At 39.8% G+C, this 26,289-nt stretch overlaps 1 protein-coding gene across 9 annotated transcripts in view; it reads left to right on the forward strand.

Annotated features, from left to right (window-relative positions):
- The window catches only part of MAST2 (microtubule associated serine/threonine kinase 2), a 191,807-nt gene that overhangs the window by 152,590 nt on the left and 12,928 nt on the right, over positions 1 to 26,289 (forward strand). For all 9 annotated transcript variants that reach the window (XM_032696467.1, XM_032696460.1, XM_032696459.1 and 6 more), the window contains 13 exons: positions 3,090 to 3,191; positions 7,063 to 7,195; positions 8,832 to 8,893; positions 9,539 to 9,624; positions 11,593 to 11,801; positions 12,998 to 13,136; positions 13,550 to 13,682; positions 15,051 to 15,216; positions 16,299 to 16,400; positions 18,092 to 18,214; positions 20,460 to 20,569; positions 22,968 to 23,122; positions 24,330 to 24,634. In XM_032696467.1, coding sequence (XP_032552358.1) covers positions 3,090 to 3,191; positions 7,063 to 7,195; positions 8,832 to 8,893; positions 9,539 to 9,624; positions 11,593 to 11,801; positions 12,998 to 13,136; positions 13,550 to 13,682; positions 15,051 to 15,216; positions 16,299 to 16,400; positions 18,092 to 18,214; positions 20,460 to 20,569; positions 22,968 to 23,122; positions 24,330 to 24,634 — 1,825 coding nt within the window. The remainder of the gene's footprint in view (positions 1 to 3,089; positions 3,192 to 7,062; positions 7,196 to 8,831; positions 8,894 to 9,538; positions 9,625 to 11,592; positions 11,802 to 12,997; positions 13,137 to 13,549; positions 13,683 to 15,050; positions 15,217 to 16,298; positions 16,401 to 18,091; positions 18,215 to 20,459; positions 20,570 to 22,967; positions 23,123 to 24,329; positions 24,635 to 26,289) is intronic.

Consider the following 26,289-nt stretch of genomic DNA (forward strand, 5'->3'; position numbering starts at 1 on the left):
CCCTTGTTTGGAGCATGAAATATTGTCTTTTAGCCAGAAAACTTATTGCTTATTGCGTCATTGAAATTATCATGAAGCAAAAATGAGTTTAAGAGATTTCCTTTATTTTGGAAAACATGAGCTTGAATGTTACACTTCATTCATACACTACAAAATAAAGATTTTGAAAAATAAGATAAAGCACTTATATAAAAAAGAATATACAATATTCAGTTCTTTATCTGTTGCCATGGGTTAGAGGATAGGACAGGACCTCAGGTTACTGGGAAACAAAAGATTATAGTCTGTTATTGCTTGACTGAATTGATGAGGTAAAACTGGCCAGAGTTTTACTGGCCAGAGTCAAAAAAAGAAATCCAATGACTCTTGTGTAGGTGTAGCCAGCTGGTCAGGAAGGTGAAGGATTACAGGTGTTTCTGTGCATGGAACAAAAGAAACAGGGGAGGGTGTAAGTGTTGTACTGGAGTGACTGATGGTGCACGTTGGCAAATGGATATTCTGATTGGGATTGCTTTCTTAATAGGAACCTGAGTGTAAAGTTATTGGTTCTTGGCTTTTGCAGGTCTATTGTTTTGGTTTCCATCAGTATATTAGCTCAATTACAGCGTTGTGACTTGCATATATCCCAACTATTGGTCCTGCTGAACCCCAGGGGAGGACAGTGATTTTAATTTCATGCCCCAGTAGCTACAGTTAGTGACGGATGGGTCTTTCAGATAAGGCAATGGGTTTGTAAATTAGCCGTCGCTACCTCCCGTACACGTGTCGCTGGCAATGTGTGCAGGAATGGCATCAGCCTCTCCCCACAACCCAATGAGCCTCTCCCTCCTCCTCTTGGGAGGTGGAGTAGGGTGGGGAGGAAACCCTGAAATGCCACCAGCATCCTTCAGACGAGTGTGTCACCATGGGGAACTGTGGGTGAGGTGGCGCCTCTGGTACCCGGCAGGTGGAGGTGGCAGGCAGTGCTTGGCTGTGTAACCCTCCGGATCCCAGGCTCTGTCCCTGGGACAGGCTGTAAACAAGACGTCTGTAGGGATGTCTGGGCTGTCCTGTGTGAGGAGCAAAGAAGAAGAGGCAGTTTTACTGAGGATCTTGGAAGAGCAGCGCTGTGCAGAGATGATGGCTGAGTGGCTGTTACAAGTTGTGTTTGGTTTTTGTAATTTTTTTTTTTTCCTTCTTTTGCTTTTCTGTATCGTTTGGCAGTCATGGTCTGGCTTTTCGTTTTCAAAACAGACACCTGATTAAATTAGTTACATTTTTAAGTTATTTTGCCTGAATTGTCATAGATAAGAAAAGGAGAAAACAAAAGGACTTGATTTAAAAGATTAAGGTTCACTTTAACAATATAAATGGATGCAAAATGATGAATTATATCTGTTCTATTATATTTTTGCATAATATAACCTATGTGGAGGGGAAGAAAAGGACTTTCCAATCGCATGGCTCATATTTCAAATAATACAAAGTTGTTGATGTTTTATTTATTAATTTCAATGCAGCTAACCCCTGGTGATCTGGAATGGCTTTTCAAATACGAAAGCATTAATTTCTTTCTAGAATTTGTATTTTAACTTATAAGTTTGCATAATGCATTAGAGGACACAAAGTGAATACTAATCATCTTCATTGTGATTATTTTCTATTTTATAATTAGAAAATACCTTTTAGTTAGGGGGAAAAAAACCCTACAACTTATTTCAATACTTTCAAAATAATCCATTTTTTAAGGCTCTATGGCCAGAAAGGATCTCTGATGTTTTTAGGTAATGAACTAGCACATACATTGTTCTTTTCAAGGTTAAAATTCTAGTCTCAGCTAATCAGTGCAGAAGGAGACAATCAACATTTCTATTCTGACCTCTGTCAAAATGAGAAATAATGAACCTTTTAATTTTTTTTTTTTTGGTAGTAAAGTATCAGAGATATATTGTTTAAAATGCTGCCTGTGTATTTATAGGCTTTCCTGTGTTTTTGGCTTCCTGTGTTTTTATTGTTCTTTTAGGTGATCACCACTTGTGATTTGACCTCTCAGACTTCTTTTTGTTAGGTGGTGCTAGTGAACAATGCTAAATGAACCTTTTAATTTATTACTCCTTGCATCCTTGTTGACAAACTATCATTCCTATAAGCAAGGGGCTCATTGCCAGCAAACCCCTCACTGGTTAAGTTCTGAATTCTATATTTGTGACTGCGTTAAAGCATAATTGGGGAACCCTGGGAGAAAAATAACTATACTTTAAGAGTTTTTGCATGTCATTGGAACCACCTTTTTATCACTCTGCAATGAAACACTATTTTATTTCTGCTCCAGGACTCATAATGTAACCATTGTGTGCTTCAGCAAGAGAAGAGTAATTTGGGGAGGTCGTTCAAATTTGTCCTTGGGGGACTTTTTGTGTTGTTTTTTTTGTTTAAATTATTTTAATATGTTTACTGTTATAAAAAGACACTGTCTCAGACACACACACACACATGCATAGATCTTGAAACTAAGCCTTGAAATTTTACTGAAATCTGATAAAGTAATAACAGGCAGGAGTAAATCCTCTGAATTAAGTTTCTGTATGCCCTTTGCTTGTCTGCTTGGTCCTATATGGCATGCAATGCAATGCTGCATTTGTTCAGCAGGATTGATAAAATTAAAAAACGAGAAACTGAAGTTAAGTTTTTCTTGATGATGAACAGAAGTGGTTCAGATTCTAGCTGACAGTAAAGCCTAGAAATATGTGTGGCTGTTAGTCATTACCTAGCTGTCAGTGTTGCCTGGAAGGTAAAATTGAAAAAAATCAGTATTCCCCTTCTCATTTTAAAAAATAAACTAAAACCACATTGTATCTAATATAATTGATAGATGATATAACGCAAATAGAGCCTTTGAAATATCTCTTGCATGATAATAGGAGTCAGTTGTAATGGAAAAGCTCTATGTGACTTGGCTGAGCTCAGCTCACTGCCTGCCCTGACTCAAGTCACGCTTTTGCTGCTGAATTATGGTCACCGAGCTGGGGGTTGCTCTATGTTCATCACCTGGCACACAGAAACGAAGAGTTCAGTGCTGGGCCCATAATGTGATGTTCTGCTCTCCACAGGCCCACGAGCGATCCGAGAGCTCCGAGGTCGCCTTCGTCACCCAGCTGGTGAAGAAGCTGATGATTATCATTGCTCGGCCAGCTCGGCTGCTCGAGTGCCTGGTAAGTGTGTGCAGGATCTAAAGAGTGGCCTGTGTTTGAGGAGATAGGGAGCACCAAGCCTTCAAGAGAAAGCTTTAAATTCTCGTTAAAATGTTGATGTAAAATAAATTGATATTTTAAAAAAAAAAAAAAAAAAAAGAAGTGCTACGTGTCTTTTGAGTTAATATAGAAGTATCTCTCTGCTGGACTGTCAGCTGCAACTGCAGCTAAATTGTATTTTAGTATAAAGTTTATGGAGAGGCCTGATGTAGCTGTTGGTATTATTCCATGCTATTTGATGCCATTGGATTTTCCTTCTGTTGTTGGTAGCTACAGTGAGGAGCCTGTAAACAAATGTATGGTGTGAGTACGGTGTCCAAAACACCATGCTAAGGAAAATCTGTCACTAAGAAAGAAGTTCCCTACCATGACATAAATGGTGTTTGGGCTTTTGGACTCAAAGCCTTACTGTAGACCAAGCAATTGAAGGGAAACCTGGTGCAAGGTTTTCTCAGCTGTGATCACACAGTGGGATAGAGGAGTGTGAGATCTGAGGAGATTTAGAAGCCTGGGTTTGAAATCCTATTTGGTGCTATTGGAATTTGTGCAAAAGCAAGTCTCACTGCTTTTTGAACAACTTAATTTGGTTAATAAGAATGTCTTTTTAAATTTAATTCTATAAAATGGTGAAAAGTGTTTAGGCAATCCCAATGAAATAGTCCACTGTGTCCTGAAGTCCTGCAACTCCAAAAATATTTTCTAGGTACAGTGGAGAAACAGCCTGAACACTCATTCTCACTGTCATGCCATGGCAAGAGGGTTAATATAAATCTTGAATATATATGGGAAGAGGTGATCAGGCCTCTTGTATACACAGCTATGTGGTGGTTGTTGGTTATAGGAGTCAGTTCAGTGAGTGCATTTCAAAAGGATGTTGAAAAAGTGGTGAGAGTGTAGGGAAGAGCCAGCAAAAATTGTGAGAATGCTGGAGAAGGTGTCACAAACCTACAGTGGAAACTTATTTAATGACAGGATGAAATTCCCTGGTGTGTCAAAGCACACACATGGTGGTTCTTTCTGGCCATTAAAATGGCAGAGATGCTACATTTGTTTCAGTCATTAGAAAAGTTGGCTAGATTAGGAATCTGTGGCTGGGTATAAATGCACAGTTAACATGTGAAGAATGTTGAGGGCATTCATGATAAAGTCCATGGGTGACTTTATCCTTGGAGTCACTAAAGATGGATGAGTTTTGCAGAGATTTCTTTGACAAAGTCGACGAGAGTGGTCCAGTCTTTCCAATGGTACCAGTTTTTGAAAACACCTGCAGAGGTCCTAAGAACCAGTAGACTTTGGAGGGTTCCCTTGGTCCTCCTCCACGCCCGTCAGATGGATTGCTTTGCTGGGAACCCTACAGCAAAAGGAAGACCACTGTCAGTGATGAAGGAGGCTGCACAACCAGCAAGATAGAAGCCTACACTTACTTATTCAAGATGTCTCCCAGATTACATTGAAAAACCTGGGCTCACCTCCATTCAGACTGGGAGTTCTTTGATTTTCAAAACAATTTTTGTGATTTAGATGACTTTTTGTGACTCCAGTTATCTTCCAGCACTTCTTCAATTTTTTTTTTTGAAGTGAAGACAGTGAAGAAAGGAGACAAATTTAAACTTATCGTGGTTGTATTTGCTGTATTCACCACTGTCATTTATGCTTGTGTACACTCTAACAGTAACACATCATCTAGGAAAACATGAAACTTCAGTAAATTTTATGCATCCATCTCTATACCTGCTAAGAGTTCCAAACTCAAGGCAGCTCTTAGCTGCAAATCAGTGTCTCCAGGTTCCTCTATGTCTCATGCACCTGATGTTCTGTAAAGTGAGTGGGAGCAGGTGGAAGCAGTAAAATCACTGAGATTTGAGTAATGAATTCCAAAGTATGTGGTGACAACCTTGACAATGAAATGGCTAGAGTCCAAAGTATAAAAATAATATTTGGATCTGTGTGTTAGCCTTCCCTGTTTTTTTTAACCTGCATTGCCTTTCTAGCATTTTTTTTCCCAAATACATATTTTAATCTGGTGACACGAAGAATTAAATATTAATGTTCCTTTTATCCCATAAAACAACAAGAAATATAGTAATGGATAGTCAACCATTTAAATAGCTTTTGAGAACTACATCTCATTTTTGGTTTTATATACTTTTGTAATTTAAGTTTTAGCTTCAATTATATGTGAATTTATAAGTATTTTTTCTACAATTTAATATTAAGGTTGATTTCAGTAACACAGCTTCTTCTTCTTTCTTTCTTGTAAATAAATGACCATATAAGCAATGCTTGTGATGGCTGTGATTGTTTTAATGGAGTTGAAGGCATTTAAATATTCTAAACTTAAGCTATTTGGCTTCAGTCTTTGTTTACCTGTTGGACTGTGAAACGTTTATTGACAGAGTGAATCTCTGGGGCTTCAGGAAAACAGTAATGTGTTTTGTGCATCTCTGAAACTAGCTTTGGGGAAAAAGTATCTAATTTATTCTTTTTTCAGTTTATTTTACCGTAGCATCTGCCTCTACATAGTAGGGATCATTCATCTGTATTCAAATGATTAAATCTACTATAAAGAAACCAGAACAGAAATTTATTTAATTTCCTCATTTTTGAATGTTTTAATTTTTTGTCACCAAGTTTGTTTTTTTTTTTAATTCTGTCCTTTACTCACCAATAAATGATTTGCAATTGTACCTTGAAGAGTCCTTTCTTGACTCCAACGTCCCTTTCACCTTGCTCTCTATATTGCACTGTTGACCTGCTCTTTCTGGTCTGGCTCCTGCTCTCTGCTGGTTCTGAGAGTGTTGATTAATCCTTTTTCCAGAAGACTTCAGGAAGAACTTTGTTTCTTGCATTGTTACTGTCTTTGGTGACAGCATCTATCCAAGCAGCATTACTTGGAGCAATCACGGAAAAGTGCATCTGTTCAGTTTCTCTAACCATTCAAATATCTTGACATCATTACAATCTCTAATTTCATTTTCTTGTTTGCAGTTCTGTGCTCTCTTTTCTCTTATGCTGCTGACCACACTCACATCAATTCTTTACTGATGCCCTCACAGCTGTGTGTGTAACTCTTCCCCTTTTATCCCATGTCACTGGAAAATTTTTGAAGAAACTTGGTGAAGCTGCTCATTGCTGGTGAATGATGAGGTTTGTAGGGGAAAGCTAAAGTTAACTAGTGAACTTGCTTCTAAGCAGGCTGCTCCTGCTGCCCAAACCTTTCTTTTATTTCCTCTTGTATCTGTTAGTCCAATAAAAGAGATCACACCTTCTATAACATTTTCTGGCCTTAGAGATCACATACACCAAGACTGAGTTCCTAAGGTGATCCTGTGCTATGTTAAAATAGCAGTTGTTGTTTCGTTAATAATTTTATTAGCAATTGCTAAGGTTGGGACAGTTACAGGATTGGGTGGGGATATGGTTTCATCAGAAGTGACATCTGACAGCAGGAAAGGTTTATATTGTGCTAAGTCACCTGTCAGATAGAGGTGGCAAAAGAAGGTGCCTCAGTCCTCATAACAGACCTTTCCCTGGCACATCTCAGTGTGACAAAACTGGGAGGTGTGTCCACACTGATGCTTACATTATCAAGACCATTTTATCTGACAGTTTGGGCATGGTCTGTAAAAGGTCCCTACAGTCCTTGTCCTGTTTTGGTTTGCAGATCTAAGCCAGTGGACACCCAGCAGGATGTAATTGTCTGTTGTTTTTGCAGAGCAGAGTGGGAAGAGAGTTTCTGAGCAATCTCCTGTTTGGAGGAGAAACCTTTAACTTCATAATTGTGAAGCTGCATCATTTACTTCTCTCTGTTTCTCTCACTGCTTTGCTGTAGGAGTTTGATCCTGAAGAGTTCTACCATTTGTTAGAAGCTGCAGAAGGCCATGCCAAGGAAGGGCAAGGAATTAAATGCGACATTCCTCGTTATATTATCAGCCAGCTGGGGCTCACCAGGGATCCCTTGGAGGGTAAGAACTCTTATTTTGTTCTTTCCAAACTGTTGAAAGGATAGCCAGATCTCCTGGTCACTACATAACTGAAGGAGGGTTTTATTTTATTGCTTTAATTTCTAGGCCATTTTTCTTTATTTTCCCGTTTGCTCTCAAACTCTACACTGTCCTTTCCAGCCCCATGTCCCAGAGGAATGTTGCTGGGATAAGGATTGCACATCGACAGTGACAGTTCTTTACTTATGATGTTAATAATGTCTCCCTGTATTGTAGCTGAACCAATGCTAGGAAATGGCTTTATGATATAACTGTTTTCCCTGTGCTGTTGGACAGTAAAAGTAAATTTTACCTGTTATTTTTATGATCTGCCTGCCTGCTAGTGGCCTGTTTGGAAAGTATCTTGTCATCCCACTTGGTTGTCCTCTCTGGGAAAAGTGTGTTTGTTGTGATTTTCTGTGAGAAACCAAGATTAGCATGAATTTTTAGGTGGAGGTGAGATTGTGTTTTTACATGTTGCATGGCAACCAAACCAAAGAGGGTAATGTAAGGACAGAAACAGCCTTTCTGCTGGGTGCCAGAATTGCCTCTGGTAAATTTAATATAAACATACCTTGGCCCAAATGAGCTTAACTTTAGAATTAGTGAGTTAATATTTCTGCCTGGCAGTTTTCTAGCTGAAATGACAAGTTTTCCGAGCATTCACAGCGTGTTCAGCAACAACAGAAAGTGTGACAGAGACTGGAAGTTACTGTGGATTATTTCAGTGATCTAACCATACTTTTTGCTATCTCAGGAGAGCATAATATTAACATAAATTAGTAGTCTGGCTAGGACTAGTTTAACTTCTGCAGTGTTTACTGGAATGACAGTGACAGGTTGACTTCAAGTGAAGAGCTCTTTGGGAAAATTTCTACCAAAGATTGCTAAATGCAATTTAATAGCATTTGTTGAAATCTGACATTAAAGGGAAATTTCCTTTGATCCCTGTCATGGGAGAGAACCTTTCCATTGCTAATTCCCCTTACTAAAGACAAATTTTCTTTAGAAATGTGTGGAGATGTCAAGGTGCCTCATTTCCTTTCTGTAAGGAGGGCACCCAGAAATGTCAGTGATGTCTGTTCAGAGACTAGTAGTTAACGTAGGATTTGGGTTTGCAAAGTTTACAGCATCTCCTACGACAGCTGAGTAGCCTAAACTAACTGACTTTCTCCCACTTTGCTGCTGCTCAGCATTTTGCAGAATCAGACCTGTCTCATGTAGGGAGGCAGTTTGAAATGTGATGGTCTTTCTTTCTGGAGCACAGAGGTGCCACCAGGCCATATGCAGACATATATGTATGGAATAGGTTTTAATATTAACTAGGCAGCAGTTTCCCCAAACGTGCATTTATTGCTTTTACTTATTATAGAAACCATGTAGAATAAGTCAGGCTGAAATAAGAGCAATTAATTATATTCATCTCTATATAGAATACTGCCTGCAGCGTACAAGATGTTAAAGGTTATCACTGTATAATTGGGGTGACTTTTTATGGAGGGGAAGAATGTCCTTCATCATCTACAAGCACCTCTTAAAATCTTGTTTTTCTTGTATAAACAAAGAGAATACTGTTTGATTGAGATCATTAGGAGTAATCTTTCCTCTTTCTTTTCAGAAATGGCCCAGCTGAATAGCTATGACAGCCCAGACACTCCTGAGACAGATGATTCAGTCGAGGTAAAGCAATAATACACTCACTCTGTCTAGCACTTTTTTTTTTCTATGAAAAGAAGTAGTCTACAGTAAAGAATTAATTATAATGCAGAGTAATTTTAATTAAAAAAAAAAGTGCTGACATTTAAAAGCACATATTACAACTAGAATATGCACTCATAAAAATGTGGAAATCTTTACACAGTAGTGGTGAAATGCTTAAAAGATGCAAACAGGCATTATCACCAAGTTTTGTTGATTTTTTTTTTTTTAATTTTATTTTTACAAATGAAAATCATCTGGAGGAATTCTTTATATCTACGTTTGTACAGTGTGATGCATATGGAAGAGACTCGACTTAAATAAAAAGCACTGGAAAAATTCAATTGTGTAATTTGCTAGGTTGTTCATTTTATTGGGATTTTTTAAATGTAATATTGAGGAAAGACCTGAATCTTATAGCCCACTGACTTTTTGTGCTAATAATTGTGGAGGGACTCTGCAAGCACCCTAAGGATACAGGCAGTTGTCCTAAAGCTGAGGACTCCAGAAGTTTAGAACTGGATTGAGTTGGAGTTAATGGTGCTTAAAGAAGAAAAGGAAAAAAAATATATATAGAATGAAGTCATTCCTGCTCCTGATTTCCATTTCCTTGCTTTCTTTCCCCAGAGCCGTGGGGCCTCTGTCCAGTCAAAGAAAACTCCATCTGAAGAAGAGTTTGAAACTATTAAACTGATCAGTAATGGTGCTTATGGGTAAGGCTTTTAGACTTTCCATCAGAAGAAAATGCTATTGTTGTCCTACCCAGCGAAGGGTTTAGCAAAGTTTGACAAATGCCTGGGTTTTGTTGGGTCCAAAGCATAAATTAATTTTTCTTGGGTCTTACAGAGGTTCCACACTCGTCATATCTTCTGCATTCTTCTGGGAAATGCTGTTTCTTGCAGGTTCCTGGGGCTTCTTAGACAACAGCTCTTGTACCTGGGCATAGTTCCTGGCTGTGGAGTCCTTGCATTGTGCTGAACTGACACAGTCTGCAGCTCAGGGACCTTTTCTAAAAATTAGTTGCCCTACATTAAAGCTTTCAGGTATTGTCCCTCTGTGGCACAAGTTTTCTGAAACCCTTCCTGGCTGATACATCAAGCCTAGTTTTCCATTAACCATTTCTGCACTATTTCTGTGGGACAAGTAGGTAAAATATAGACACTTCAGCATCTTAGCTTGAGATGACAAAACCATTTTCCCTAAACATTGTCTCTAGGGAAAATATTACCCCTTAGTTTATTGTGAGATTTCCTAAGTAATAGTAAAAAAAAATGTAGTTCCATGACTCATAAAATTACTTTGCAGCAGTTTGTTTACTGCTTATCAAGGCAGTGTGTGGTTCCTTTCATGCTGTCTTGTTAAGTTCTGTGACTTGTACTTTGTTAAAGGCTAAATGAGTGAGAGTAAGATTCTGTACCTGCAAATATTATTGATGATTGATTGAAACAGCAGGAATATTGAGGAAGAAGTAGTTTATGCTTTTCCATTCTTCCATGTATTCAGATTGTAGGTATAACACATGTAGCTGCTTGTGAGCACTTGAAATGCTAAAAGAAATCCTAGAATTACACTGGGGAAAATCTACTGTGAGGAGCTTAAAAAAGCCATTAGATTTTATTGTCCATTGAAGAATCAAGTATGAATTCAGTCAGTTAAAACTTTAACTGCTCATACAAACCTATCCAGAATTTTAAAAGACAGTTCCTTACTCTTTGCAGTTCGTAAATCCTTACCAGTGAGGTCATTAGGCTGTTACTGAAAAGCAGTGATACTCAGAAGGTCATAACAACAAAACCTGAGCATGTGCTTGAGTGTTTTGTGGAAGTGGGTGCTTAGTTAACATCCACTCACTTTTTAAAAGTTATATGTGGAAAAAGTGTAAGGATGTTTTTAGTCAGTGAAGACACAATAGAGCATGTTGAAGAACCATATTATTAGACAAGAAGATTTTATCTTTTCAGTCATATTTCTGCACAAGCCCCATGTAACTTTGTAAAAGGGGAGAGAGAAGCTGTTACATCTGTCTTCATCCTGGGTGTATTTTATAGTCAGCTGCTGGTGAGGCACAATACCATGTTAAATGTAATGTACTCCAGAGAAAAGGAAACAAGTACTGATTCAATAAGGCAGGCAAACTGGATGAAAATTTTATTTGCAAACTGTATTATTAATGTGCAGGAATCTAATGATCTGCAAATGATAGAAATGTAAGAGATACTTTACTGAAGGAATTCCCCAGTGACAGTGCTGCATCAAATTAATTTTATGGAGCTTGGAAAGAAATTGTGCTGATTCCATATGTTTTTGACAACTTTTTAAAGAGAAGTGGTGACTGTCATGTTGAGAAATACATGTTTCTCTGCAATGATGCTTAAGGAAGTTTGTGACATTTGCGTTTGAAATACCTCCTTGTTAGGCACATCAAAAATGTTGCTTTAGTTGGGAAGGCAGAGTAGCTTTGGGAAGGAAGCATCAGGGAGCTCCTTCTTTTCTAGGGAAGCTTGCCACTGAAGTGGGACTTTATGGATAACTCTGTTAAGATCCATTCAAAACAGTTACAGTCCTTGTTTAAAAAAAAACCCAACAAACCAACAAAACCACAAAGAACTCCAAACCTAAAAGCACGACAAACCAGCTTGAACTGAAACTGGAACTTTTCCTCTTGGCGCGTTGTTTTCCAGGGCGGTGTATTTGGTGCGGCACAAGACCACCCGCCAACGTTTTGCCATGAAGAAGATCAACAAGCAGAACCTAATCCTGAGAAACCAGATCCAGCAGGCCTTTGTGGAGAGAGATATCCTGACGTTTGCCGAGAACCCCTTTGTGGTCAGCATGTTCTGCTCCTTTGAGACCAAGCGGCACCTGTGCATGGTTATGGAGTACGTGGAAGGTACGGCTGTCACTGTCCACGCCGGCCGAGGGACCTTAGATGGGATGGATGCATAGTGTGAATCCCTGTGGCTGACCCAACATGACTGCAGGGGAGCTGAGCAAACATAAAGCCACATGTAGAAAGCTGCTGAGGTCAGAAGTCAGCATGAACTTTCCAGTCCTCACTGGAAAGAAATCCTCCCGCTCTCCTATGGGATGGCACGGCAAGATCCATAATACGTTTGCTTGGCATTGCAGTTAGAAAAAGGCATTTTGAGGAACATAGCCTTTGTTCTTTAGCAACCTTTTAAAAAATAAACTGCTTTTTATACTGGGGTTGGGTTTTTCTTCTGTTTGTTTTGCTTATCCTTTGGAATATAATTTGATTTTGTTTTATCACTATATCTTATTGTAAGCAATATTTTTCCACTGGTGGATAGGATTAATTTCTTATGCCTCACTTGCTTGGCTGGATGAGAAATAAGCTTATAGTTATTGTATCAGTGCTCTTTCAGATAAATTAGTGGAATGAAACCAGAGGTATTGACAATAGGAAATTTTAATAATAATTCCTCCTCGCAAGTAGTGATGAAGGTCAAATGAAATGTGTGGCCAGTGTTCCTTAAGGAACCTGAATCAGGGGTCCACAGTCCTATTTCCATGTCTACCACTGTGTCCAAAGGGATGGCTGCCTCTGCATGTGTTGGGAGAGCCAGTTAGGAATTGTAGAGGTGTTTACTTACTACTTTAAGAAGCTTGCATATCAGAAATAGAATATTACTATATTATATTTGAATATTGCTACACTAGTATATATAATGTATATACACACCACACATAATATATCACTGTATTGCTGTATCAGTAACTGTATATTGCTATATTGATAGTGATAGCCTGGTGGTGGGAAGCAAAGGAATTTATAGAGAGGCCAAGCAGCCGTGAACTGCCCTTTCTTCAAGGCTTGCTTACAGTTTGCAAATGGCATCTGTGCAGTTCTTGTGCAGGCCAGCCCAACATACATGGATTTCAGTTCTCCTAAGATTTTAGTATTTGGTTTGAGTTCAAGATGGAGTGTAGAGAGCGATTCAGAATTCATACTAAGAGGGTTGAGAGATACAACCTGTAGAAAACTTAGTCTAATCTAGTTTTGCAGACCCATAGCTGTTTTTTCTTCCTGATATCTGCCACTTCACTGTGCCATTCTTTTTCTAGGAGGTGATTGTGCTACACTTCTCAAGAACATTGGTGCCCTACCTGTTGATATGGCAAGGATGTATTTTGCTGAGACTGTTCTGGCTTTGGAGTACCTACACAATTATGGGATTGTTCACCGTGACCTAAAACCTGATAAGTAAGTCTTTAGCCCCTCAGAAGGTGGAGGGGCAGAGCTAAATCCTTCAGGGGCTTTCTCTATAGGTGACGGGACAGGGGAGATCTTCAGTGGCATCTCACATGTAGGAGATTTTATGGGGTCTCTTGCTACTGATGTAGAACCAGATAGGCACTGAGAAAGGGTGAGAAGAGTGTATTCAGATATTATCTCAAAGCTGTTGCGGCACTGATGAAGTTATGGCAGAAGGTAGTCTCATTCCTAGTTGCCTTGGCTGCTCTATGATACTCAGTTGTGTAGGAAGTTTCTTCCAGGTGTTTAATGGGAATGTAACAGTGAGATCTTAGCACTACCTCATGTTCTTCTGGATTTTTAAATTGCTTTTAGGAAACACTTAATTGAGTGTTGGATTATTTTACTTCTCTTTCTTCTAGTCTCCTGATAACTTCCATGGGTCACATTAAACTAACAGACTTTGGACTGTCCAAAATTGGGTTAATGAGTCTTACAACCAATCTTTATGAGGGACACATTGAGAAGGATACCAGGGAATTCCTGGACAAGCAGGTAAGCTGAAAAATTTTGTCCATTGATGTGGGATCAGATGCAGCATTCTGTCTTGGGATGGAACCAGAGTTTGTAGCACTCCTCTGCCTCCACGCTGTGCTGTGTGTTGTAGAATGGGTGGAAAAGATGTAAGTCCATTCTCATGTTTGTGCATAAATTGTCATTGTTTGTTACTTCAGCTTCTTGTTTTGGAGTGATGCACTTTAGCTCTTACTTTAGGATTTTGAAAGAGTGGCCCAGGCAGCAGTTCGGGTGTAAACAGAATTTGGTTTAGGGATGTAACGTGTGTTTTGCTGGAAGGTTGTTCCACGATCTCCCCCTTCTGGTGCTTAGAAAGTTCATGGCAAGTTTCTGTATGTTTCTTGTAATTTTGTCTAATAGCTTAGACATTGATTTTTATCCCCACGATATTTACTAAGGGTCATTTTTCTCCTTAGCCTTGATTTTGCTAGGCTTAACCAGCTGAGTTGTTCCAGCTAACATGACAGATTTTCCTTTGATGAATGAAGAGCTCTTCCATGTACCTCTTTGAGTTGATGTTTCCTGGGCACAGCTGACAGAAACTGTTCTGGATGCAGGCTCACCAGTGCCTTGTATAATGGGATTAAAAAATACTTCACTCCTCTGAAAACACCTGGGATCAGAGCTGAGTTTTTCTTTTTTAGCTGTGCCAAGTCTTAATTCATGATGATCCTGTGTTACTGTCTTCCTTTGCTTCTGAATAAGGATGCTTTTTCTAACAGAATTGTCTTTGGTCACTAGATCGTGGTCTCTCACTTTGCAGTGTTGTATTTTTTTACAACTATTTTGTTATTCTTGTTGCTGCTTCTAAGCCCGAGGCAACTTAGATCTTCCAATGTGATTTCCTTAGCTGTTGTCCATGCCAGCTGTACCTCCCAGGTTTAAGGCTGAAGTGTGTAATCATGCTGTGCTGCTAATTCTGCATCTGTGAAACTAAATTCTGCTAGCACAGAAATGTGAGAGTTTTGTCAAAACTCAGTTCCTGATAGCTGTTGCTGTGCCAGCAGACATCCATCAAGCAGACAGACCTAAACACACAGAATATGCATTTTTCCCATATGCTTTACTTTACATGCACCAAAGAACTACTTAGCTGGCACGTCCACACTAGGAACATTTCATTTCATGTGGCGTTATTTCTGTGCAGGCAGGTAGTGTGTCCTTCAAATATAGGCTCTTGCTCCATGGAAGCAGTTCACAGCATAAAGTGGTTAGTGGCAAAACATTAATAACTTCCTTGTAAAGCTCTGAGGGGGGAAAGAAAAAAAAAAACCCAACACAGAAGTAAGCTTTGGCATGAATTTGGCAATTTGTAAATTTATGGCTTTCTTGCATGTTTCTCTTGAGGTCTGTGGGACTCCAGAATACATTGCACCAGAAGTGATCCTGCGCCAGGGCTATGGGAAGCCCGTGGACTGGTGGGCCATGGGAATTATCCTGTATGAGTTTCTGGTTGGCTGCGTTCCTTTCTTTGGGGACACACCTGAAGAGCTGTTTGGACAAGTGATCAGTGGTATGTACATATTTCTGCTCTGGCTCTGAAGGGGTTTCAAGGTGTGCTGTGAAGTAAAACCTTGAAAATATCGAGGGTCTGCAGTTTAGTCAGGAAGGAGCAGGTATAAAATAATGGGGTTTAATTTTTAGTATTTCTAACTTTCTGGGTCAAAGTAGCATCCATCTGATTTCAGCTATGGAAAGCTGATGAGTTGCTTAACATCTTGGTACATAGTTCTGTCACTGTGCATGGTGTGGGAGTCATACAAATCCTTGTGGGATTGAGGAAAAATATTTGAGGATTTTTTTGTTCTGTCTTTTAAGTTAATTCTCAATTTAAGTTCATTCTCCATTCTCCATTCTTTGATGGAGAATGTGAAAGGAGCAGCCACCAACTGGTCTAATTGAGTCTGATTTTGATTATTGTTTCTGTAGGTCCAAAAGCCAGTCAATTAGTAATTTTGTATAAATGAAATAAAAGGAAATTCTAAGTACAATACACTGAAGCTGTTGTACTTGTTACCTTCACGTCTTGTGGCCTTTAAAACCTGTCTCATTTTGCTTTGTGATGATTGCTTCATGTTCACTCAGTGAATATGCCAGTGAAAACATTTCCTATTGGGAATGCTTTCTGAAACCGTAAATTTTTAACACACTTGGCAAATGTCCTCTGCAAAAAGCAAATTTCAGCAAAGAACTAAATATGATGCATGAAATCATTACCTGTGAATTGTTCTCTCTGTTCCAAGTATAACAGCTGTGGAATGTGCGGGCACGAGATACAGCCACAGTATTGTCACTGTCATTGTTTATGGATTGTCATGGAAGTCCCATTTCATACTTTATTAATAGAGTCCTTAATGCTTTTTTTTTCTCCACAAGCACTGCTTGGATTGACAGCAGCTTTAACTGATGCTAAATTTTATGCATTTTGGAAAATGTCAATGCCTGAATTATATTAAGTATGCAAGCTGCTGAATTCAAGGTATTTACGCTTCTGGGGCAGTTCTGAACACTGCACTTTGCATTAGAGGGATGTGAATGGTTATTCAAATTAGTCAGGAAGCTGGTAGAAAATGTCAAGTCTCTTTTTGTCCACAGATGAAATTGCCTGGCCAGAAGGTGATGATGCACTGCCACCAGATGCCCAGGACCTCATTTCTAAGCTTCTCCGACAAAATCCTCTGGAAAGGATGGGAACAGGTACGATCCTTGTGCATATAGGAAAGTGGCCAGAAGCAGCAGCAGCAGTTACCTTGCCAGTGATGCACACCCACCAGTGTTGAAAAATGCTCATCTAGAGCTGGGGCACAGTTTATACTGGATTCAATGAATCTTGTGTGATGAAGCTCTGAGAATTAGTGTCAAATGTTGATGAATCAGATAGATATTGCTGTCTCGTTTGGGAAACAAGAAAGGGGCACTGTCAGCTTGGCAACATAACTTCTCTGATTTGTGCTTGAGGGGTGTATCTCCATTTGAACAGTGTATAATCAGATTTCTTTGAAATTCTCTTTGACTAGGGGCTTAATCCCCACCATGGATGTGATTTCCTGGGTATAATAAAATAAATGAAAACTTTCCCATTCCTAGGGGCCTGTACTGTAGAGTTCTCCAAACACCCAGCAAAGTCTGATAAACTTTTTGGCTAAGCCAGATCTGTATGTCAGTCTTTCTGTATTATAAGGTCAGATTTAAAGTTTTACAAGCCAACACTTCTTGTTTCCTCATAGTAAATAACCATAAATAATCTCTAGCTACACCCTTGTTTTAAAATAATCTGTGCAATGCTGTGACTTCACAGCACAGCTCGTCTTTCATTGATTTGATTAGTTTGATTTAATTTGGGATTTTAAATTCGAAACTAAACTTTAAGGATAAAACCCCTATATATATATATATGAACACACATATATATATACCCCCCACATATATGTCATATATATGTATATCCCCCATATATATATATATTTCATATATATATATATGAAATTCCAAGAGGCACATGTATTCAGCAGACTTAGCACACGTGCACACAAGGGTGATGAATAGATCATGAATTAATAATGGTATCAGATGGTTTTCACATGTTCTTCTCTACTTAAAATCCATGTACTTGAAAGATGTTGCTGTCATGGAAAAGATGTAGAGTTTCTTGCCTTATAAAATGAGTTGATGGACTGATTTCTTTGATTTCTTATATACCTGTAATGCTGAGGCTGCTGTTTCACTTGGCGTGTTGTAGTGCCACTGGCACTCAGCAAACCTTTTATCTCTTTTCCTCTGCTCTTTCTTCTCTTTTTAAAAAAGACAGTGACATCTTTTATGAATATTAATTTCATTTGAAAAAAAATGCACATACTGGTAGACAGTCTTTAGTTTTTCCTTCTGGGTACCCAAGCTTCTGAGGTTAATAACAAAAAGATACGAATTCAAGAAGATTTGTGAGGCCTTGCCTTGTTCTAAGCACATGAATGAGTTTATTCACAACAGTGGAGTCACTCATATGCTAAGTACCTCTCTGAGTTTTCTCTCTTTATTCAGTTATGAACAAGATGAGATTTAGAATTTGGAAACTTTAAATTAAGATGTTAATCATTCTAAGTCTTCCAACTTTCTGTGGAATATAAATAGCAGATGCTATCTTCCACCCAGTTTAGTCATGTGTTGTTGTTAAACAGGAAAAGGAGGTGGGAAGGAGGAAATCTTGTTCAGATTTTATCCTGCATGACCACTTTGGTAAAAGGATAAGTTGTTTCTCAAAATTCCTGGAAAATGCGTGACTTAAGTGTACTCGAGTACATTCTCTTAGGCTCTTGATATTTTTAGGGTTTGTTTTTCATGTTATGCAAATGCTGAAAGAAATACTCTGCAATAAAAGGTGCTTATTTCAGGTAGTGCCTTTGAAGTGAAACAGCATCGGTTCTTTAAAGATTTGGACTGGAATGGATTACTTCGGCAGAAAGCTGAATTCATCCCACAGTTGGAATCTGAGGATGACACAAGCTATTTTGACAGTAAGACTAAAGATTTAGCCTAAATGGCACCGTATTTCTTGTGCATATTTCATTTTTGAAATTGCTAGAGATAAGTCATTGTTCGAAATTGAATAAAACCATTGATGGAAATTACTTTAAAAAGTTTCTGTTGAATGCCAAGTAAGGTTTCTTTGAAGGAAAATTAATTTTAAATGAAAAAATGTTGCTGCTGAAGTCAGTTGGCCCTTCACTGGTGCCTGTAGTCCTGCCAGCCATGGCCCTGCGGGGAGAGGTGCTGCCGTTGTCATGCTGGGTTTATTACACTTCTTCCAAAGCATTTGGTAAATCCAAATTCCTTGAGTTTTTGAGCAATATGATCTTTCCCTAGTGACCGTTTTCAGCCAAAAAATGTTTTTAAAAAAACCCAAAACAAACCCTAAACCTTGAAGACAAGTATGTAGGGAAAATTCTTAAGAGATTTAAAGTAATTTAAATTATTTTCACTGCAAGTATATCACTTTAGTATTATTAACTCTAATGTGATATGAAGTGAAGTGTCTGTCTGGTGTGTATAAATGTCTGGGAACTGCCATGGTATCAGTGCTATGTAAGATTCCTGGTATTTCAAGATAAGCAGCAGAGTCAGTGCTCTTGGGAGAGAGGGGAGGAGCGTCGTGGGAGGGATGGAGATCTCTCTGTTCCCAGAGCCTCCGCTCCCTAGGTTTTCTCATTTGACTGGAGGAGCTGAGCAGGTGGAAAGGGTTTTTGGACTTGTCACTGGTCAGGGGATCTTTTCCCTGCTCCATCTGCAGAACAGGATGATACTGGGCTATTTCAGTTCCCTGAGCTATGGAGATTTCTGCTCTGCTTCAACGGAATCTCTTCCATCCTTGGACCGTGAGACTGGTTGAATTTGTATGAAGCACATTTTTGCTCAGCTCCTGCACTTTGCTGAGGGGAAAGGGAAGGAGAGAGCAGCCTACCTGCAGCCACTCTGCAAGAGCAATGATCCCATTTAGACAGTGCTCTTCCAGTTTGGGGAAGGGGCTTTTAGGTAAGGGTTTGGATGGAGAGGTAGGATGGGAGAGAGAGAAGGATTGAGACATCTCTGTGTGGTTGTTGCAGAAACCGATTTGAGTCAAGCTGTGCAGAGGGGGCAAAGGTGGGGTTTACACCTGTTGAGGTTGTACTGGTACAACATACAGGTAGATACCAAGGTGGTGGAGTGTTCCCACCACTAACTGGACTTACTGGACATGGAAACTTCAGCTGTGGTCCACTCAGGTTTGGACCAACAACTGGGAGAGGCCCAGTAGAGCAGCCATGAGCAGATGTTGGTGGGTAAAAGCACCACGTTGTGTTCAGGGCTGCAAATCACTGGATCTGTCAAACCAGGGAATGATGGTAAAGCCTCCATGTGCCCAGGAAGGCTCAGCAGGTTGTTGGGGTGACTTTGATGTGAGTCCTTCATAAAGGCTGGAATTCTCACGTCAGGAAATATCTCACAAAGACACTGATAAGAATTGGCGTTGCTGTTATAAACCCTAATGCAAAAAAATTTAGAATTTATAAAAGTAGCTTTCTGGCTGATATGGTGCCTCAGATTTGGCTCAGTGTAGCTATCAGCTTTCTGTAGCCAAACTTATTAACGCCCACCCTACAAAATCCGGTGTGGCTGGCTTAGAAATCCAGTGCTGTAAATCTCAAAGCACAAAATCTCTTTGGAGGCAGTTTAGATTTTTGCATTAAAAATAGCTTTGCATATTGGCTACTTGCCCATTTTCTTTCACAAAATCTAATCCTTTTTCTAGTAGTAGGAGGGAGAAGAGGAAATATTTTTGGGGGGTAAATATTTTTATTTTTTAAAGTGGGCTTGTATGTATGTATGCAGAACAGACTTTGTACAGTCAAAAAGCTGTTTATTGGAAAGTGGCACAGTGAATTGTTTCCATGTGTCCTTCCATATAATTGTTTGCTGTAGGGAAGAAATATCCCTCCTATGAAGGGTCTGCAGGATGAGGCAGCTTCTGAGTATCAGCTGCTTTCAGAATGTAGTACATTCTGTAGTACAACTGATGGTATAAAATAAATTCAGTGCCAAGGAGATATTCACTGGTAATTGCACAGGATGAGCAAAACTGGCTGGGTATGTTTCAGTATTAAGGAAAATACCCTTTGTGGTGTATGAACATTCAAAGTTCCTTAAGTAGACCAGTAGGAATGCTTGAGGTGTGAGTTACCAACACTCCCTGCACTGATGCAACGTGCCATGTCTGCTTCCCAGCCCGTTCAGAACGGTACCAACACCTGGATTCGGAGGAAGAGGAGGACACTAACGATGATGATCACGTGGAAATTCGGCAGTTCTCCTCATGCTCACCGAGGTTCAGCAAGGTAGGAGCGTGCTGACTTGATGAAAGAAAAAAATCTAGAGAGGAACACGGTTCCGTTGCTTTGTATGGGGTAGATTTTAATCATATGGGTAGTGTGTGGAATTGCACGGTGTGTATTCCCTGAGGAAAGAAGAAAACTGTGTGTTGTTTATTCTGTGGTAGTTGGGAGCCTATTAGAAGGTGAGTACCAGAGTAATTGGAGAATGACATTTGTATTTCCTAATGTTTCAGCAATATGCAGGGTACTGCAGAGGTCTCTTCTGCATCTGATAGAGTCTGATTTACTAATGACTTGGATGCTGGCACAGGGAGTATCCAAAGTTTATTTGCTTTGAACAATGTCATTCTGAAAGGGTCTTCCAGTAGGTGACAAGATGGTATTGGGATGAAAATGGGTTCTGACATTTGGAATAATGGTTTAAAACCAAAGGGGGTAAGAACAAGGGTGAAGTTTACATTTCTGCTGTTGTTCATTGTCTCAAATACAGCCTGAGGAACAAAAGGCAGGGTGACCATTTCAAAGAGCAGGTTCTGGGCGTATAATGCCTCATGCGTTACATGTGCCAAATTATTGAAGGAAAAGGCACTTTCCATACTGGGTTTAGCAGTAGGAAGGCCATAGCTGGGGTATTCTGGCCTGTTCTGGGCAATGTTCTTGAAAATAAGCATGGACCAGTAAAAGGGAGTCCAGAGGAAAGCAACAAGAATGACCTGAGATCTTACAAAACATAAAACCTAACCATACATAACTGCTGGAAGGAAAGGAGTACATCGGTCTTCCTGTTCTACACAGAACTGATATGAAATGATGGGTGCAAATGAGGTATAGGGTAAATGGCAAGAAAAAACTTCCAATACTGAACAATAATTAAGTGCTGGCACACGTTGCCTGGGAATTTGTAGAGTTTCCATCTCTGGTGATTTTTAAGTTGGAGAAACATTGGTCGGGTGTTAGAAGAGAGTGAGTTCTGCTCTGAGGTGGGGAAATGGGCAGGAAGCCCTGAGGAGGTCTCCTGTAGCCACACGTTCTGGATTCAGGGCTGCACAGGTCTTTCATTCTTACTGAGGTGTTCTGAAATAAAAAATTGTAATTACAGACATTTTAAAATAGTACAACTCCACTGTTAGCTTGGATAAAACACAGTATGTTTGGGAGGGGGAGAAGGGAGAAGAAATGCTGTTTTAAGGCTGGCTGCCCTATGAATTGTATTTCCCTCTTAGTGAGATGGGAGTAGGAATTTTACTTAGGAGCTCTGAAAGATATTTCATTTTTTCATGACAGTTCCTCCAGTTTTTCCACTACTGAAGTAAGTTTTTAAGGAGCAGTTTGTTCTTCTTTGTCCTCAACCAGGCTACAGTGGTTTAAATAACAGTTACTCTTAATTTTATGGAGTTGCTCCTGATTTGCATCATCAAAAGTATGTTTAAAATTGGACCTGAGGATTAGCTGCTGTTTTGAAAAAGTTCTTATGAGTACGTAGGGGTTTCTTTCATCTGCCTTTTCTCACCATGAGTATTATTCATTTGTTAGACTGAAGCTTTTCTTTAGGGTTCAGTGTTTTTGCCACAAAGAGAAAAAGTTCACTTTTAATGAATTTTTTTTAAGACCTGGAAAATTATACAGCATTTGTAATGTGGGAGGCATAAAAGGCTCATTATATTTTGAAATTCTTGTCTGACAATTCAGCCATATGATTTATTAATAGTTATCTTGTTGATGCTCTGAATTTTTAATAACATTATTTTCATTAATCTCTTCTTATGTAAATTAGGTCCACAGTCAAGTGTAGTTTTAAAAGGATGGATTTTTTTGCTTAATCATTTAATTATTTAAAGACGGCTGTAAAACCAAGAAAGGCACTTTCATTAAGCTGTCAGCCTTATAGTAGATTCCTTGAGGAGGGCAGGACTTTTTTGTTCTGAAATAAGCTTGGGGCAATGCTGATAGACTGATGATAATGAAATGGGGTCATGAGCATGATGCCTATCACTGAAGTGAATTTGTATTGTAGGATTTCAAGATCCAGATGCCAGCCCTCAAGAGTTTTGGAGCTGTCTTTTCAGCAGTAGTTCCTCTTAGATTTGAGAATCATTAATACAAAACAAAAAAATCAAGTAATTTCCAAAAGTTTTAGTATTTCTATTGTGTTTTCAGAGGAGAGGTGTTGGGTGCTGTTGTAGAAAGGCATGTTTAATGTTCCTGAGGCTTGCATTTTGCCTTTCCTCCCTGGCACACCTCGAGCATGTCACATCTGCACTGTGTTATTTGGTCAAAGAACGTTACCAAGTTCATGCTTTCAAGGAGTACCTTCCATTTTGAGAAGAGATTTTTCCCCTTGATCAGAAAAGGCCTCGTGGGTTTGTTTTCCCTGTACAGAGGGATCTTTTCCTATGCACAGGTGTACAGCAGCATGGAACGCCTTTCCATCCACGAGGAGAGGAAGACTCCACCACCAACTAAACGGAGCCTGAGCGAAGAGAAGGACGACAGACTGGACAGTCTTGGTGGCCTGAAGAGCCGAGACCGCAGCTGGGTGATTGGGTCTCCTGAAATGTAAGTTCTGTAGGACTAAATCTTCTGGTTTCTCACAACATCTAAAGAAAGGCCGACCTGTGCCAAAAATTCCTATGACCACTGTTAGGTCGATATGTTGTATTTCCACAGGAGAAGCCTGGAATAGAATAGCTAAAACTGAATGTGTGGAAGTGATACAGTCCTTAAATGTATCTAGTTAAGTGCTAACATCTTCTGAATTTGTAGCAAATACTTTTAATGAATTTAAAGGTGTTCTATAACCTTAAGTACAGGTTTCCTTTGTGGAAAGACCACTTACATCAGAGAGGTACCCACATCAGTTTTTTTCTTAAATTAATCTGGTATTGCCAGACTTTTACCATTTGTTACAAAGTAGAAAAACCGTTAGGAAAGTTCAAAGTTTCGAAAGTTCAGAATATGCTCCAAAAATCTTGTGTTCTAATAAAAAAATGTCAGTAAAATATATGAATACCCAGAATTTGAATGCTGACCTTGTTTCTGGCATTACTAAAATAATTGTCAATTTACCTTAAAAATGGGATATCTCTCATTTTTTGCTTTTAAAGTGTAAAGCTTTTACACTAACGTTTGGCATTAGAAAGAGCATAAAGTGTGACAGTGACCTGGTCTGTCTGACTCCATTAAAAACAAAAACATTTTATAGATTACACTCTTTACTGAGGTGCACTTCATCTTGCACCAGGCCTTCCTGGCTTCAAATTTACAGCAACTTCGAAAGAAAAATTCACCTAATTTCAAAAGGAGCATGGATGATGATTTGCATTTTATAATGTGATTCTATAATATATAATTATAATATAATTATAATAATATTTATAATATTTTATAATATTATTATATAATAGCATAATATTATATAGTATTTATAATATATAATCTTTTTATAATATTGTATTGATATAAAAATTTTTATCATATTGTATTAATATAAAAATTTTTATAATATTTTTATAATATTTATATTTTATGAGATCATGTTTATTGTACTGTATTTTTCTTTGGTTTTATTCCTTCCTTTCTTAGAAGCTTAACAATGGAATATATTGGAAATCTAAACTCATGTGACGCCCCAAGCCTTTTGTTGTTTTGAGTCCCGGTGGTGAAGCTTGGTTCCCTAACTTCACCTTAAATTGGCTTTGGGTGTGTGAAGGTTCGTTACCGCCCTGGTTTAACTGGGGGGGCTCCGTCTTGGTTCTTCCCTTAGATTGCGTAAGCGCTTGTCCATGTCGGAATCCTCGCACACGGAGAGCGACTCCAGCCCGCCCCTGACGGTGCGGCGCCGCTGCTCGGGGCTCCTCGACATGCCCCGCTTTGCCATCTCCGCGGAGGACGAGGGAACCGCCCTCAAGAGGCCGCAGTCCGAGGGGATGCTCTTATCCACCGTGCAGTCGCGGGAGGGGCTGCCGGTGCCCATTCCAGAACAGCCTGTGGAGCACGAGCTGCCGCTGGAAGGCGATGCCGGACCCGCCACGCCCTCCACGGCCGCCAGCAGCGCCTCGACACTGACAGGTACGTACTCGGTGTGATGGTGGTACCCAAGAAGGCCGTGTCAGCTTGCAGAGGTTAACTCTGTAAAACCGGGTCTGGGTGTCGGGTGATGTGACTGTCTCATGCTAAGTGGTTATTTTAATGCAGTTCTGTGGATGTGATTGCCTTTGAAATAATAGAAGCGGTTTCATCTCTCCAAAATCTTAGATTTCAGTCCTGTCACTTCAAATTGATTTAGGTCTTCTCATGCTTGAGACCCATATGATCTATGCCTACTTACAGCCACTGGGTGCCTACCTAAGGCAGCATTAATTTAAGCATTGGTCAGAACAGATCACTGCTGAGTTGGAGCTGGAGAACATGGGGTGTCAGCCATACCAACAAATCCCTGCTCCATATGGTTTTATTCATCCCAAGACTTTAGAGTAGAGATTTGAAATATGCTGGGGAAGTGGGGCTTGTGTCAGGGACATGCTACTTTCTGTCACAGCCAAATATGCCAAAATTCAGTCAGTTGGAGGCTTAGAAGAGTGCAGCCTAAATTTAGTAGAGTGAATCTTAGAAGTCAGTGTTTGACTTCTCAGGAACTTTTACTGTCCTAGGACTGTTCTTCAGCACTGGGCTGAGCTGGACCTTCCCTGTGATGGTGCCCTGGCCTATGGTAGTGCAGGACTGGGGTGCTGGAGTGTCCCCAGCTCCTGTTCCTTTCAGGACACAGGAAAGGCAGGGAATGAAGTTGCCTGTTCCTGTCAACAGAGGAGGCCAGAGCTGGGAACTGCTGGGAAGTAGTAAGGAGAAAAAAAAGGGAAGTTTGGACTAATGGAAGAGGGTGGGGAAGATGAATAGAAGGGTGGCAAGATAATATTTGAGAAAGAAGGCATATTTAAGGAAAGGACTAGATTGTAGTGTTGAATAACAAGGACTAACTAGGTAAGAAAATAAGTTGCTGGGAGAAAGTAGGAGCAAGCAGGCAAAGCAGTTGCCATGGGGATGGAGAAGGAAGGGATACTGAGCAAGGACTCGAAGTGGCAGCAAGAATGGACAAGGTGGAGGGCACTGGGCAGATGTGGTGGATTGACAGCAGAAGGTGGAAATCCTTGGAGGAAATTTGCTCCAGAGTAAAGCCAAAGATCCCCACATCTCCTTCTTCTTCTGCAATCCAGTCTGTGAAATTCAGAATTGTTTCATTCCCCTCTATGGCCCATTCTCCCAAAAGAGGCCTGGTGCTGCTGTCACATTCTCCGCTAAGCCAAGGAGAAAATGTGCAGGAGTAAAAGGAGTAAGCTACTTCTTACTTAGGTGCCATAAGTGGAACCTTAGGTTCTTAATGTCATACTAAGAGCCTAGAAACATGCTATTAAAAATGGCAAGAACACTTTCATTGCTAATTTGAGTATCTACAAGTTGAAGTAGGCAAACGTGGAGCTCCCCTGGGCATCCTGCTCCCCTGAGCTTAATACATCAGAGCAGTCTTTAATCTAGTGCATGGGATTCAGGGATACCATTGCTTTGGTGTCCCCAAGTCAGAGGCTTGAAAGGAGTTTGATTCCTGTTACTGTCTCGGAGTACTCCTCTAATGTACATGGCACCTTTTCACACGCAGCCTCCGAATCCGGGTTCTTCGTTGTCTGGGAGCCTGATTTGAAACTCTGTGGTTGTTAAATGTTGAACAGGCA

Source organism: Chiroxiphia lanceolata, chromosome 9 (genome assembly GCF_009829145.1).
Source record: "Chiroxiphia lanceolata isolate bChiLan1 chromosome 9, bChiLan1.pri, whole genome shotgun sequence".
Taxonomy (NCBI): domain Eukaryota; kingdom Metazoa; phylum Chordata; class Aves; order Passeriformes; family Pipridae; genus Chiroxiphia; species Chiroxiphia lanceolata.